Source organism: Sebastes umbrosus, chromosome 18 (assembly GCF_015220745.1).
Source record: "Sebastes umbrosus isolate fSebUmb1 chromosome 18, fSebUmb1.pri, whole genome shotgun sequence".
Classification (NCBI taxonomy): Eukaryota; Metazoa; Chordata; class Actinopteri; order Perciformes; family Sebastidae; genus Sebastes; species Sebastes umbrosus.
The window spans coordinates 7935350-7951879 of NC_051286.1; the positions used below are offsets into that span (position 1 = coordinate 7935350).

The 16530-nt window shown below is 41.6% G+C and overlaps 1 protein-coding gene across 3 annotated transcripts in view; it reads left to right on the top strand.

The window, feature by feature from the left end:
• Positions 1 to 16530, top strand: part of map3k5 (mitogen-activated protein kinase kinase kinase 5) — a 76781-nt gene that overhangs the window by 28357 nt on the left and 31894 nt on the right. For 2 of the 3 annotated variants that reach the window (XM_037750618.1, XM_037750620.1), the window contains exons 4-6: positions 2745 to 2938; positions 7229 to 7412; positions 8940 to 9046. In XM_037750618.1, coding sequence (XP_037606546.1) covers positions 2745 to 2938; positions 7229 to 7412; positions 8940 to 9046 — 485 coding nt within the window. The remainder of the gene's footprint in view (positions 1 to 2744; positions 2939 to 7228; positions 7413 to 8939; positions 9047 to 16530) is intronic. The other variant, XM_037750619.1, reaches the window with a different exon arrangement.

The window sequence follows — 16530 nt, forward strand, 5'->3', positions numbered from 1 at the left end:
ACCTGTAAGTGACTAGCGGAGGTTATCGTCGCATGACCTGCAGCCGCTCTTAAATATGCATCGGCCTGTAAAAACAAAGCTGTCATGTGATCCCAACAACGGCACGAATCTCACACACACACAGAGGAGCTAAATATAGTGTCAGGATTTTGCAACCTGTCTGGTTACACCTAAAAAGGGGTCACAGGTTTATTTATGAAAGGCACGCAACGCCGCTGATGTCATGAACCGCTGTTGCAGAAGAGGAAGTAGTTATCTGCGGATGGCTTTCATTGCTTCAACGCCGCACCTTCCTTTCACTTCCTTTTTTTTCAGTTGGCAGTGAGAGCAGCAGCATTGTTTGTTTCTGAATAGCCTGCATGAAAAGCTATGACAGAATATTAAAGCAGCAGGATGCAGCTGGGTAGCAGCCCAACCGCCTTCAGACGCTCTCATGTTGTGTTTCACCACACATCTGACATTCTGGGAATAGCTCTCCTCGACAAGACCTCGACTGCTTCTCGAGGATGTCAATAGTGGTTTTCCTGCCTCTCTCTCCGTCTCTCTTTCTCTCTGTGCTGTCTGCAAACACCACATGCACGTGTTTCCTCGTTGTTTATTCAGCAGTGGCAGGCCACCGCAACAGAAGCATCACGACCGCTGCTGGAGAATAATGTGAAGTTAAAACAAATACAGAAAATCTACCTCCCAGACAAAACACAGATGTCAGGAATTAGAGCTAAGTAAATAAAGAAGAACACTTTTAGTGCTACAACTGCAGCTAAAACTGAAACAGACATGAAACGAAATCACTCCTGCATGCCGCAGCTGCAGAAAGTACAGTGGAAACCGCTGATAGTGATCAACCACTCATATAGATCAAAAAGCTTAGGACAGAATCATTACTTTCCAAATGCTGTTTAAATAATTCACTTATAGTAATCAAGTAGTCCGCTTACAGAATTCATTTTGGGTCTTTTCATACATGACAATATGGAAAAACATTTTAAAACTACATTAGACTAATGTTAATTGAACTTTTGTTTTGTGTTTCACTTTACTCAATTGATACATTGCCTTGCGGACCGTCTGCTCTCCGGCTGGGTACCTGAGGCTGATGCTGCGTGCACATTGATATTGTGGAAAAAGGAAAGTCATCTCTGAATAAAAAACGAATATGCACGGGGAAAGTGGATTGCTAATGCCTGGTCACGTAATGCCCTCAAAGTGAAACTTTTTCTGCGGCACACATGCAGACCGGCACCCACCATCTCCCTTTATGCTTCTACCGGGTGAGCGAGCGAGGAGCCCCTGCAAAGGGGCGTCGTTCTGCATGCACACTCTCGCTCTGCAGAGCCCGCCAAAGATGGCAATGCCTCACCCTTGATGAGGGAAAAGGCAGAAGAAGCGAGCCAGTAAATAGCGAACCGGTCCGTTTCATTACTTTGTATTTGTGTAATAAATATACAAATGTCAATTAGATGCATGAGAAATGATGCACAACAACAAAGATTCCATTATAATAATCATTCGTTTGAAGTCAGTTCGACCCGTACAGACGTGATCACTATAAGTGGTTTCCACTGAAACAGGGTGTTGCTTTGCACTCAGTGAGCAGCAAGACTTTTGTTTCTGCTTGATTTTCACGAACACTACGCTGCATGAACAAGTGGAATCTGTAAGAGCTCGGCTGTTAAGTGTTTGTGGTTGCAAGATAGCAGCTCCTAATGGGACTGTCAGCGCCGGTGCACAACGCTCCTCCTGGCTGCTGCCTGTGTAGACGAGTTCAGTGAAGATAACACAAACACTATTGTCTATGTGGACAGATCAGAGCCCGAGACTCATGTCGTTACCTGAAACTGTCTCAAACAGGGGAAACGGCTCAGACTTCCTCCAGGCAACAGGCTTCCTCCTTATACAATGTCATGTTTTACTAAACAGAGTCTATAAAACCGGTTGTAAAGAGCCTTTGTTAAATCATTTAGATAAGGTAATTGTTCAGTGAAGGTTTGTTTTCACTGTAAATGCACCTTTTACTGCTTCTGAATAACTGCATAAAGAGACATAGCATGTTTGTTTTTTGTTCTTATATTGCATTATAATTTGTAAATGTGCATGTTTAAAAACAGGGAAAACTAAGATATAGACCAAAAGGATATACCTAAACCAAGACCAAGTCATGACCAAGACAGGGCGAGACCGAGTCAAGACTAAGACCGGACCGGTGCGAGTCCCAAACTGCATGACACACTTACAATAAAATGTGGAACATGCATACCATAGGCACTCCTCAAATTGATCTGAAAGATCCACATTCCCATAAAAACACCCACAGATTCTTCCTTATTCACCTCTTTTCTGGCCAAATATATACAGCACATAACAATTTAGTGACATCCCTGCAGTTGTGGTCTTGAAATAAAATCATGAGTCCTCTTTGTCTAAGGCCGCGGAAAAATACGTTCAAGACCGAGACCTTCAAAAAGTGGTCTTGAGGCCGGCCTTGAGACCAAGACCGATCTTGAGTACTGCAACACTGGTAGATGCTCAAGTTGTTTTGTTTCTTTTTTTCCCAATGCAACATCCATGTCAGCTCATAAAAAACTTTCCTTTTTGGGTCACATTAAATCTAATTATCAAGTTTTTTGGATTCTCCAAATGATACACCCACATTTGGCTAAAATATTGCTGATGCCTCTTTCACACCAAACCCACAATGTCCTCTGATGCTTGAATATCCTGATCTCTCTCTCTTGTTTCAACAGACGTGTTCAGCCAACTACACCTTCATCCCGTACATGGTGACGCCCCACAACAAGGTGTACTGCTGTGAGAGCAGCCTGATGAAGGGCCTGACGGAGCTGATGCAGCCCAGCTTCGAGATGCTGCTGGGGCCCATCTGCATGCCGCTGCTCGACCGCTTCGCCCAGCTGCTCAAAGTGTCGCAGGCAAACTCCCAGTAAGTCACTTAATTATAGTTCATATTAATGCTGTATAAATGGTAATTACAATCCCCCTACAGACATGCTATTGATGCTAATATGCTGATCATCATCATGACCAATAGATATTACATTAACAGGGATGCTAAACAATATGGACATCCTGTTTTTGAGGTCGGTAACGTTACTGCTTTACAAAGGCAGAGACCATTGACTACAAAAGCCGTGAAATTGAGAAAAAAAAGTGCTACACTTTCAAGTTATTCTTGAAACATATGTAAAAGGTTGTAATGAAAATAACATTACTGCACTCTGCCTTTGGATAATCTTCAGGGGAAAACACAGCAGGCACACACGTTTGGTGTGTCATGTAACTCTGCTTTGCCAATATTAATACAGTAACATTATATTGAAATCAATAACAAATTATTCTACAACTTAACACACTAAAATATGTGATTTAAACGTTACTTAATCATGCCAAATCACATAAATTCCAATTGCAATTTTAGCAATTTGGGGTAACACACTGAATTATGTTGGTTCATCAAAATGGATATTTTCAATCACTGGTCACAGCCTGGGAAAATTGTGTAGGTAAATTAAACAGACCTCCGCCAAGCTGCCCAAGTACGATTGCCCCCCCCCGCCACCCTCTCCATTCAGCTTGCGCCATCATCCACTTGTATTTTTGTTTATGTTGAGATCAGCTGTATGTAGCAGAGCAGCATAAAACACATCATTCAAACTGGACAGAAACAAAGTAAAACTCACCTAAACCGTCGTTGTTACTCTTTCCAACAATCACCAAGTGTACTTTGGTCGAATTCAACTGTAATTTCACAGAGTTTAATGTGAAAAAACGCCAAATCTACAGGTGTCCTCCACCCCCCGCTCTCTCTCTGTCTCTCTCTCTCTCTGTAGGCAGAAGGAAAGAGGCAGGGTGACGCGTCATGAAAGCGTCATCAGTTACACTGCGCATGTCTTAAAGCCTGTGGTGTTAATGCACAGGCTGAGAAAAAATAAATAAAAAATAATCCCGAAGCCGAATCGCCACCGGTTTTCATTGTGCCACACCCCACCCCTCCAAAAAATTTCATTCAAATCCATCACGGACTTTTGGGGTTATCATCCAAACGGACAAACCAACAAACCAACAAACCAACAAACCAACAAACCAACGCTGGTGAAAACATAACCTCCTTCCTAGGCATTCGGCCTTGGCGGAGGTAATAATATCCTTCTGTGTGTAGGCCTATATAGTAAAGCAGATGCCAAAAACTCAGATTTCTTTCTTAGTTCACTCTTGACTAAATTTGCGCAGTAGTTACTGCATTTTGGCTTTGTAGTGCTGAATATAGTTTGAAGGTTATTCCTCTACAGTCATGAAAATGTTAATGACTGTGAGTTTTCAGGTGCTGTAAACTGTTCAAGGAAACACTTTCACATTGAGAGCGAATGTGTTTGAGGATGAGGAAGCAAAAGAAAAACATCTATTTATAGCTATTTCTGCTAACAAGAAGTTCCTCTGAAGGCATAATGTTCGGTAACATCCCGGGGTCATACGGGGTTATACGGGAAAACAACGTTCAACTGTTTGTTTTATTGTATAAATGCAAGCTGAGGTGTATGTAGAGCGTAGGTGAATGACGGATGAGGAAGAAGCCATTGTAGTGGGATTTCTTCAAGTTCCTGTCGAGCAAAATTTGGCTCACATGTTCATGTTTGAGCAGCACTGCGTGCGTCTCTTTTGTTTCATTATCCCACTCGTCCTATTTTTACTTGCCGTAATTATTTTCATGTAGTGCATCCCTCAACTTTGACTTTGCGTGGTGAGCTACTTTTTGAAACGTTTTACACCGCCTCAGTTGCTGGGGTAATATTTTAGGCTTTCCTGCCAACAGGCTGTGCAGAAGCCAGTTGGTTCTCGTTCAGCTCCAGAAATAGTGACTCAGGTTTTACAGGCACAAAAGGAAAACGTGCACTTTGATGAAGCTTTTTGTCTCCTGGAGACCAACAGGAGGAGAGTTTTCAGCTCAGCCATCACTGAGTAGAATGCATTCTGTGCACTGTGTGAAGGAGCATGACTGCTGTTTATAATAGCTATATATGACAGATTAAATGTATTCTGCTTTATGGCACTGAGGCCTGTGCTACCTTTACTTATCGTTACCGTTTGCTGACGCCTTGCATTGGGCTGACATTGGCCTTTTAAATGTCAATGGCGCCTTTTTCCAATACAATGGAGGTTTAATTTCAAGCTAATTTAATTTTAGTCAGCTAACTCACATGGAACAGATTTATTATGTGAATAGAGTGAGGCATTATTTGGCATTCAGGCTTTAACCTCATCACTCCCCGCAAGGATACAGAGAACAGAAGAGAGTGGGGGGACAATAATCTGCAGCAGATGATCATCAGTACATGAATCTTTTGAATTTTTTTACACTAGTGCCGAGTTTTAATACCAATACTAAAACTATGTGTTTCGGGATATAAACCAGTGGGCAACCTCTGCGTAAGTGCCTTAAACTTGCATTCTTTCTAATAGCCAGCAGGGGGCGACTCCTCTGGTTGCAAAAATGAGTCTGATTGTATAGAAGTCTAGAAGAAGGGGAAGTCTCACTTGATTTATTACCTCAGTAAACATTGTAAACATGAGTTTATGGTCTCAATCGCTAGTTTCAAGTCTTCTTCAATACAGCATGATGTTCATTTAGTAAGTTATGGTCCCGTTTAGAGTCAAATAGACCATAAAGCAGGGTATGCTTTAGGGCGTGGCTACCTTGTGATTGACAGGTCGCTACCATGACGTTGTCCGGTCTGGGAGTTGTCCTTGTTTTCGTGTAACAACTTTAACCCTTTCACAGTGTGTTTTCAGTTCATGAAAGTTAATTGTAACTTTTTGGTCGTCTTATTCAACATTTGGTTGTACTTAGCTCCACCCTTTGGTGTCAATTCTGGTTGCAAAAAAACAAGATGACAACGGCCAAAAACAAAGATGGTGACGGCCAAAATGCCGAACTCGAGGCTTCAAAACCAAGCCCCCAGGAAGAGCGCCAGGCTTTGCACCACATTTTTGTAGTGGCCAAATGGTGGAATTACAACTTCCGCATCTGTCACGTGATGCCCTTGGGCATCAACTTACCAGTACGAACACTTGAATAGCCCTTGTTTAAATCTTTAGGTCCTAAAAGTTGTAAAAAACACTAATAGTCGAATCCAGCGTTATTTCCCTTCCTCCGTTCATGTGCATGAGACCCAGGCTGAAGGCTGGGAGGCGGGGTTAAAGGAAACGCTCCTGCGCCTGCGCTATGGGCCCAATGGATGCAGAAGATCGCCGAATGATCCGGGTACTTTATCATCACTCGGTAGTCGAGCCATTTTGGCTTCATGCACCACTGAGCAACTCTCATAGGAATGAACGGGAGCCCGCCTCCAACGCTGTATACAGTTCTCTTTATACATCCATGTTCAAAACGATAGTCCACAAACCAAAGGGTGACGTCACGGTGACTACTTCCACTTCTTATACAGTCTAGGGTATAAACCCTTTTTTTCCAATGAAAAAAGAAGCCAAATTCTAAAATGTTAAATGTTGTCTAAAGACAATCAGCTTACACAAGTGCAATAACTTTACCTAATAAAATATAGTCTAAACTTGGTAAATTATGATTCAAATCAGAACCTATGATCAAAGAATAAGTAAAAAAGATAACCACCCAGCATTCAATGCCAGATTTTAGAACTACTGTCTGCAACGGACAGATTTCAGGCGGTAGTATTGATTGAAAGTTAAATATTTAGGCCTAGTTGACAGTGAGTGTGACTAAGTGTAACAATAAGCTCAGTAGAAAATGTAAACGTGTGATAAAAGCCGTGTGGAGTTGTGAATGAAGAGCCAACAAATGGCCCTTTGAAAAATGTGTTTATTCGTCCTTTCCTTTCATTGTCATTGTTAGTTTTATGCTTTCCTCCAAAAAATCCTACTTTACCGGAAGTACGTAGTTATATTTAATTAACATTTATGAAATAATTCCTCTGAAAAACTCATTTAAGACGAGCGGGAAATAGCTCGTCTCTAATTGTCTGAAATTATGTAAAACAGGAAATGAATTCAAACTCCAATCATGTTAGAATTGCCCCTCAAGGAAACACTAAACTACCAAAAACAATTAGATTAGCATGATGATCAGAAGTGATTGTAATTACATCTTGTACTAAATTGAAATAATAGAAACTGGGGTGGTTTTTAAATGTTTTGCTTCATCATGAAGGCCTTCAAGCCAAACTCCTCTCTTATGTAGCTTCTTCTCTCACAGCCAGTATTTCCGAGAGACGATCCTGAATGAGATCCGTAGGGCTCGGGAGCTGTACACCGGCATGGAGCTGTCCGCCGAGCTGAGCCGCATCCAGCAGCGTCTGGACAACGTGGAGTGCCTTTCGGTCGACATCGTCATCAACCTGCTGCTGACATACAGGGACATCCAGGTACACCTGCTCTGTGTAGCTTCTCTAAACATCAGCATGTTGTTGTCATGTGTCAAATTAAACGTGCTGCTTCAGGATAATTAAACAAATTGGATAATTGGTGGAGACAGTTTTTGCTTCCTGTTGTTTTACTGAAGAGAATAGGCACACTGGGAGAGAATTTGACTAATTTCAACATGTGCCGTTGCCTGAAACAAAAAAAATGATACTGATACCAAAGCTCCCTCTTCTTGTTCTGTGCCATAAAGCAACTTGCCTTTGTGCTGTAAAGCAATACCTTAGTTTTCCTCCATCGCTTATAGGCTACCATTGGTATCTTAGTGTGCAACTTTTATACACCTTCTCTTCCCTCTGTCTCTCTCAAACACAAAGAAATAGCGAGCGATGCACCGCTCAGCCCTCGATCGTCTCTGTTACGTTAATTGTCACAGCCCTCATTCCAAAAGTAAACATTTTTGAAGTGGGAGTGAATCAGGAGCGGCTGATGAGTTCAGATCAGAGTGGAGAGGAGTTCTCCGCAGCAACAGCTGAGACAGCATATGTCAATATGTAATTTAAATGTGTACATTAATAAAATAATAATACATTTAACTGACAAGTATATCTTGTGCCGACAAGCGAGGGTAACAACGTTTAATCGACAAGTCAACTAATCGCGCACATCCCTGGTGTTTACATGCATATTGCTCAATTTCAATCTGCATAAACAAAATCACTGAACCAATCAGGATGCACCTCTCACCTCCAGGTTCACACCTCGCCATCATCCTGAGAGCATGACTCTTTAGAGAAGGACATGCAAAAACTTTCAGCACACCATCCCAAAAAACGTTTGTAGGATAAACTATGAAGGTATTATCAGACATCCAGCGAACCACTGATGCTCCTCTTAAGTTCAAACAAATTGCCAACTAAGAACAGAACAGATGATCTGTGTGTCGTTGACCTTGACAGAGGAAGCCACTGTACAAACCTACTGTACACGTTAGAGAGAGGTCACCGCCTCAGCATCAATCCGTCAGCGTCATCCCTTTTTACGAGTGGCGCTTTCTCAAACGGGGGCCATCGCAGACCGCCTGTGGAGAGCTCTAGGCGAAGCTTTTGGTCTGCTCGTCTTAAATCTGCCGCTCTTTACGCTCTTTAGTCTCCGCTTTGCGACGGCACTCACCGTCCAGATCCTCCCACTCACCATAGGCAGCGCTCGGCCTCATGAATCATTCATCAGAACAACAAGCATTGAGGACGTGCTGAATTATTCAACATGCTTTGGGTATAGTGACTATGTAGGCAAGTAGCAGCAACAAAAATGTGATGAAGGGAGCTCTCAATTATTGAAGTGTGTTTGGTGTTAAGCAGACAGTCGAGTCTCAGACAGAATGAATAAAAAGACATCAGAAACTCTCCCTCTGGACTCAGAGCAGCTGGAGGACGTTAATGCAAAGATACAGTCCCACAATGCTTTGTAGGGACATGGGTGAAAGTGCAACAGGAGCTCATCAGTGTGTTCTTTACTTCCTTATCATCTAGGATTATGAGTCCATCGTGAAGCTGGTGGAGACTCTGGAGAAGCTTCCGACCTTTGACCCCGTGGCTCATCCACATGTGAAGTTCCACTACGCCTTTGCACTGAATCGGTAAGATACACCTGGTGACACTTTACCAGCTACCAGCCAACCTGCACATGCAGACATACTCACACTGATACACACACATTCAGTTTGACAGATGAAAACTAAGAAGTTTTGATTTTGTTTGATCTATTGACAATAAAGCAAAAAAAGGGTGTGGAAAAAGTTGGGGGCGTGCCGACCGTCATCTACTGCTGGTAGTACACTGACTATGGAGAAGTACCTCATGCGACACCACCTCAAAACACCCGAAACTATCCCTTTAAATTATATTGACTTGAAATTAATTCAGTTAAATTGAATAGAACTGGGTGCTATAATGATTTATGTCAAAATACTTTCTGGTTGACGGTCAACAGTTAGAACCACTGTTCAGAATTACTACACAGGGTATATTAAATTGCAGGTAACCACAGAAACAAAACTTTCCAATCAATAATTCTTGCTGAAACTGACCTGAACGTGAGTTTAACTACTACTTTGCTGGAAAAAAACTTGCAGAAGATATAAGACTTCAACATTGACTGCCTTTAAAGGAACAGTGTGTAACATTTAGGGAGATCTATTAGCAGAAATGGAATATAATATTAATAAGTATGTTTTTCTTTAGTGTGTAATCACCTGAAACTAAGAATTGTTGCGTTTCTGTTAGCTTAGAATGAGCCGTTCATATCTACATAGGGAGCGGGTCTTCTTCACAGAGTCCGCCATGTTGCTCCGCCATGTTTCTACAGTAGCCCAAAACGGACAAACCAAACACTGGCTCTAGAGAGAGACTTTCCGATTTTCGCGTCGGCCACCATAGTTTTCCTACACACCTTTAAATCTAGTTTAAAAACATGTTGACTGAACCTTAAGCATTCATTATCCAACTTACATCTTTACCAATGTAGTATTTATCTCTGTTTTTATGTCTTTTAAAATGTTTTTTTACGATTTAATTAAAACTCAAATGTTTTATGATGTATTTGTAAAAGCACTTTGAATTGCCTTTGTGTTTGAAATGTGCTCTACAAGTCAATTTAATTTGTATTATAGATTATGATTTGAACACAATCTATCGTGTTGTCCCTTTTGCAAGTGGCCCTGTAAGGACAATGATGCACTCTGAAAATTCAGTAGAGGAAACTCCTTCTTCATCTCCGCCTTGTCCTTTATTTCAAGACAGTGCATGGTCTATTATCGCTTACATATACATTTATCAACCAACCAGTTTATCCAAAATCTCTCTGTTTGTTTATGAGAGGGTTTCATAAGCAGCAGTGGTGGGAGATTTTCTCAAACTCCAATTAAATCTTGGAAAGAAAATAATAATTTTGAAGCAGCAGCAAATTGAGGTTCAGGGCTCCTAACCAGCAGTGATATTATTGGTAGCATGTGTGCATCTACTGTGCTCAGGAAGAAGACAGATGTACAACACTGAGAGGTTTCGACTGCCTGTTTCTCACCAGCTGCTTTTCTTGTAAACTTCCTGCGGTTTTCGTGGTGTGACTGCCTCTAACAGCAATAAAGCGTGCTGTTCTTTAATTTGGCAGCGATTGGAAAATGTTTCTGCAAGGTGCCAAGATGCCCGTGTGTTTACGCTGTTACTGTCTGGCCCATTTCCAGGATGTGATATCGTGTTTACGAGCTCAAGGCAGTGAAACTGAGACGTTGTGTGAGACGGATTCATATGATAAGGAGATGCTTTCTCAGTTTAGTTTAGATTAGGACGCTACAAGTAGAGACAAACAGCTGTGGGAAGTCTTTTGTGTCAGCTTATCTATTCAACACTGTACTCACTGTAACTACAATAGCTGTTACATGTGATTGTTAATGTGATGTGTCATTATGATTTTGTTTGTTTGTTGTTGTTGTTGTTGTTGTTGTTTTTGTGGTGCATGAGACATAAGATGATTTGGATAATGACTTATAGTTGCTTTTTTTTTATCAAACTTAATTTTCTGATATGATTAATTTGATGGTTCTTTGATAAACGTTTATTATTTTTTGGGGGGGCTGTCAAACAATTAAAATATTTAATTTGATTAATTGCATGATTGTCCATAGTTAATCGTGATTAATCGCAAATTAATCACACGTTTTTTATATGTTCAAAATGTACCTTAAAGGGAGATTTGTCTAGTATTTAATACTCTTATCAACATGGGAGTGGACAAATATGCTCTTTTATGCTAATGTATGTATATATTTATTATTGGAAATCAATTAACAACACAAAACAATGACAAATATTGTCCAGAAACCCTCACAGGTACTGCATTTAGCATAAAAAAATATGCTCAAATCATAACATGGCAAACTGCAGCCCAACAGGCAACAACAGCTGTCAGTGTGTCAGTGTGCTGACTTGAAAAAAATAAATATTTCCATACAAACACAGTTTTGTTGATCGCGTTTAACTGAGGTGTGATGTAAAAACAAAACCACAATCTTCAAATAATATTTCCTCAAAATATTTCACATCAGATTTTCCAGTAAGCTTCCCCTGATTTATATTACTATTGTACAATTATACTGCAATATTGTAAGCGTTGTCCTCCCTGCAGCTTTTCTCCGCCTCTGACCCACTTAGCTGCCCTAATAATAAGCTCTGTTGCCATAGTAAAAACTAATGGCATTATCTAAGAGAATTTCATCCATGTTGCTCCCCTAGTGGACAGCTCAATGTTCACCAACAGAAGCTGTCTTTTCCATCTTGAAAAAAGCAAGATGTGTAATTTTCTTTGACATTTAACCGGTGGAATAACTATACTGAAGCTTGAATACCAAATGACTGATATTATACAGCAGTCTTCAGATAGCTGCTCCTGTCAAACGTTGATTGTACGTTGTAAGAGGCTGCATAATAGAGCGATGAAGTAGAGGAATCTTTCTACTCTGAGTCGGAACCTGAATGAGTTTCCCACTTAAAGAGGACTGGTATAAATCACTACCTTGACTCTTCTCACTGACCCAGCAGCCCGCGCTGAGCCTCGAGATTATCATTATTCGGCTTTAACAAAAGCTTGATGATGATGGTTTGGAGCTCTACTTCTAAATGAATCTGCCAGGTTGAAGTGTGTGTGGACTAATTGGCTTCAGCCTCTTGTCTGCAGCAGTGCAGCGGTGTCGGGCATGTGAGCGTCGAGCGCTGCCGGGAGCCTGACAGGAGCGAGGGGAAGAATCTCCTCCGTCCAAATACCAGTCAGCACTCCGGAGAGAAGAAATAGAGAGATGCATTAGGAGAGAGCAGGTCTCGTCTCCCTCTGGACGGTCTCCATGGTAATAGCTGTCAGCTCATATGTTTTATTTAACCTTCACGCTCTAGAGAGGAGCCACGTTATGTTTATATCACACATTGTGCCCGCGTGTGAGACTTAACTTCGCAACAGCATTCATTTCTTTCTGAAGTCTGTGTTTTGACACGTTCATTAACTCCAGAACAAAGCCTCATCGAAATTTAATCCCTCAAGAACAAAAATTACCCGCGTGGAATAGAGGTTCAGAAGCACTTTGCTGCATAAATTAACATAATAATGAGTATTTTCAGGAAGATATTAGGGACTTTAGTTGATGTTAATGCTCTATATGTTATGTAAAAAAACAAGTATGAAGACAAGTATGTACAAATGTGATAATTATCTTAATTAATGGTCTCTTTATTCCAACTGATTAATATATCATAGCCATTAATGATTAATATGTAGTGGCCATTAACGAGGGCACATTGTTGCAGCTCTAGTTTGAGTCTTGACTTGACTTTTTTCATGCTGAATGACTTATTTCCATGAAACTTATGAGCACATCTCTGGTAAACACAAGATTTAAAGTGGTGCTTTTGTGTGATTCTTTGTGGAGAAACTCAGTTTTACAGATCTGTTGATTGAATAAACTAATCCATCAGTCGACTAAGACTTTCTTTAGTCAAGGACAGTCCTACTTGAGTTTTGGCACAGACATGGACTCTACAACCCTTTTGGTACGCTGCAGGAAGGTTGGGGCTCTACCTGCCCAAACAAACGAGCAAAAGTTACGTTTTATAACACCTGTTTTACCCAGTTCAGTGAGAGTCTCAGCCTCCTGGTTGCCCCGGGTCAGTGTGTCTTCTTGCTCGGAGTTGTGACATGTGCTTGGACTCTGGTATACCAACGTCCAGATTTAGTTGTGTTTTAGGGCGCTTTCACAAGCCAACATTTAGTCCGCTTTCATCAAACTCTGGTGCGGTTCAACCTTCGTTTGGGTAGTTGTGAACGCAGTAATCGTACTCTGGTGCAACCACCTCTCGCAAGCAGTCTCGGTTTCCAAGCAAACCGAAATGCAGGCTGCATGTGTGCAGGTATGTCTTGAGATGGACTCAGGTAAACACCAGGTTACCATGAGTGGGAGAGGACAGACCTGGACTTCTGCAGAAGTCCGATGTTTGCTTGACATCTGCGACGAAGAGAACACACAGAATATGCTAAATAAAGTCCACAAAAATAGTGACGTATATAAAGACATTTGAGATAAACTGGAGGAAAAGGGAAGTAGATCAGTGTTGAGTCAAAGTGAAAAAACTTAAACAGCAATATATCGAAGTCTGTGATTCCCTGAATAGAAGTGGCAGCTCTCGAGACGAAAAAAATCTATTCGCTCCTTCGTACACATTTTTTTATTTGGTCTACTTTAATTTGTGCACTGTGAAACTGAACCAGACTAAATAGAAAACAAACGAAAAGTATCAACTTCACTCTTCAATTCTTCAGTTGACTATTCAGCCAGGATATTTCCTGCCTTGTATTCGCTCGCTATCGATTTGTTTAATTTATTACAGTCCAGTTAAAGTGTCTGGACTGTACTGTGTGCTGTTTGGTCGGTTGAACTTGTGGTTAGAAGTCATTGATAGTACCCTCTTTGACTAAACATTAGAAACACCTCTCAGTCTAACGCAATATGAGTCAACGGCACCAAAACCAAAAATCTGCCTCCAAAATTAGCCTTAAAATTGCCTCTCTAAAACACACTCATTATTCCCTTCAAGTAGGTAAGATTTATTGCAGGGCTCTTGTATTACACATAGTTAAGTGTACCTAATAAGCTGACAACTGAGGTTGTAATTAGTTATATATGTGAGTCAGACCATTTATTTATTGAAAATTAAAACTCAGTATATTAATTTTTATAATAACAATTAATTTGATTTATTGGTTTGGTTTTTTGTACAACCCTGATTGCTCATGCTCGACACCCAGCTGTACTTGTGTTTTGTTTCTTCTAATGCACCAGGAGCATTAATCACATCTTGCCTGCACACTGAGTGATCAGAACAGGAAATATAAAAGCTTTCATGAAAGAGACATTCATGTAATTCAATTAATTAACACCTCAAGAGGTTTGCAGTTCATTTCCTCTGTTGTTTTTGAAATGGTTGCTCATTATAGAGCTTCACTTATTTCCTCTCAGGTTAGTGATAACCGAACATTCAGCATCTGAATGATCCACTGGAGGCTCGTAGTACTAAATACAGAAGAAGAGGAGATTCTTTAGATGAACTCAGTAATTTAAGTGGGGCTCCTGATAGCTTCCTCTGTGCCAGGTTTCACTGTTCACAACAATATCCCCTAGCTACAGACACAAACACATAATTATGAGCTCATACACACACACACTCTGTTGCTGCTGCTGCTGCTAGTTTTGATTCACTTCATTCAAACCTGTTAGTATTTTATGCACCCCAGAATATACAGAATATACTGTATACACTTACTTGTGTTATACAAGTTGGATTCTTTATGCTGACATGCAGCATTTTAATGTTTTTGCTTTAAGCTTGGCAACTACATTAACACTCATCTCGATTAGATGAGTGTTTTTTTTATTTTCTTGTGTCATGAATTAAATAAATTTAAAAAATCACTTAAAGTGGAACCCCATGGCGTTGAGAGGAGGTTGTGTTGCTCTGGCTGTGTTTGGCGTGGAAAGGAGGTTGTGTTGCTCTGGCTCTACCTGTTTGGTGTGTAGAGGAGGTCGTGTTGCTTTGACTCTATCTGTTTGGCGGGGAGAGGAAGTTGTGTTCCTCTGGCTCTGTTTGGCGTGGAAAGGAGGTTGTGTTCCTCTGGCTCTACCTGTTTGGTGTGTAGAGGAGGTCGTGTTGCTTTGACTCTATCTGTTTGGCGGGGAGAGGAAGTTGTGTTCCTCTGGCTCTGTTTGGCGTGGAAAGGAGGTTGTGTTGCTCTGGCTCTACCTGTTTGGCGTGGAGAGGAGGTTGTGTTCCTCTGGCTCTATCTGTTTGGCATGGAGAGGAGGTCGTGTTGCTTTGGCTCTGTTTGGCATGGAGAGGAGGTCGTGTTGCTTTGGCTCTGTTTGGCGTGGAGAGGAGGTCGTGTTGCTTTGGCTCTATTTGGCGTGGAGAGGAGGTTGTGTTCCTCTGGCTCTATCTGTTTGGCGTGGAGAGGAGGTTGTGTTGCTTTGGCTCTATTTGGCGTGGAGAGGAGGTCGTGTTGCTATGGCTCTATCTGTTTGGTGTGGAGAGGAGGTCGTGTTGCTTTGGCTCTGTTTGGCATGGAGAGGAGGTCGTGTTGCTTTGGCTCTGTTTGGCGTGGAGAGGAGGTCGTGTTGCTTTGGCTCTATTTGGCATGGAGAGGAGGTCGTGTTGCTCTGGCTCTACCTGTTTGGCGTGGAGCGGAGGTTGTGTTGCTCTGGCTCTACCTGTTTGGCGTGGAGAGGAGGTTGTGTTGCTCTGGCTCTACCTGTTTGGCGTGGAGCGGAGGTTGTGTTGCTATGGCTCTATCTGTTTGGTGTGGAGAGGAGGTCGTGTTGCTCTGGCTCTACCTGTTTGGCGTGGAGCGGAGGTTGTGTTGCTCTGGCTCTACCTGTTTGGCGTGGAGAGGAGGTTGTGTTCCTCTGGCTCTGTTTGGCATGGAGAGGAGGTCGTGTTGCTCTGGCTCTATCTGTTTGGCGTAGAGAGGAGGTTGTGTTGCTCTGGAGAGGAGGTTGTGTTTCTCTGGAGAGTAGGTCATGTTGCTCTGGCTCTATCTGTTTGGCGACGCATGGAAGCTGCTTGACATCCTCCTGGATCCACCTCCTCACATGTGTTCACATTATATGTATTAATTTTTGTCATATGGATTGTCTATGTTGTATTTTCATTATGCTGTTACTCCGTACACACGACTTCTATTGCATGTCTGTCCATCCTGGAAGAGGGATGCTTCCTCTGTTGCTCTTCCTGAGGTTTCTTCCATTTTTCTTTTTTCCCTGTTAAAAGGGTTTTTTGGGGGAGTTTTTCCTTATCCAACGAGAAGGACAGAGGGTGTCGTATCCTGTACAGATTGTAAAGCCCCCCGAGGCAAATTTGTGATTTGTGATTTTGGGTTATACAAATAAAATTGACTTGACTTGACTACTATTTACACTTCTCACAATGCAACGTAATACAGTCATAGCATACAACTATTTTCACAGGCTGAGCATTCCTCATGCCTAATATAGTATTGACATGTAAACTTGAAGATGGTGTGTTAACACTT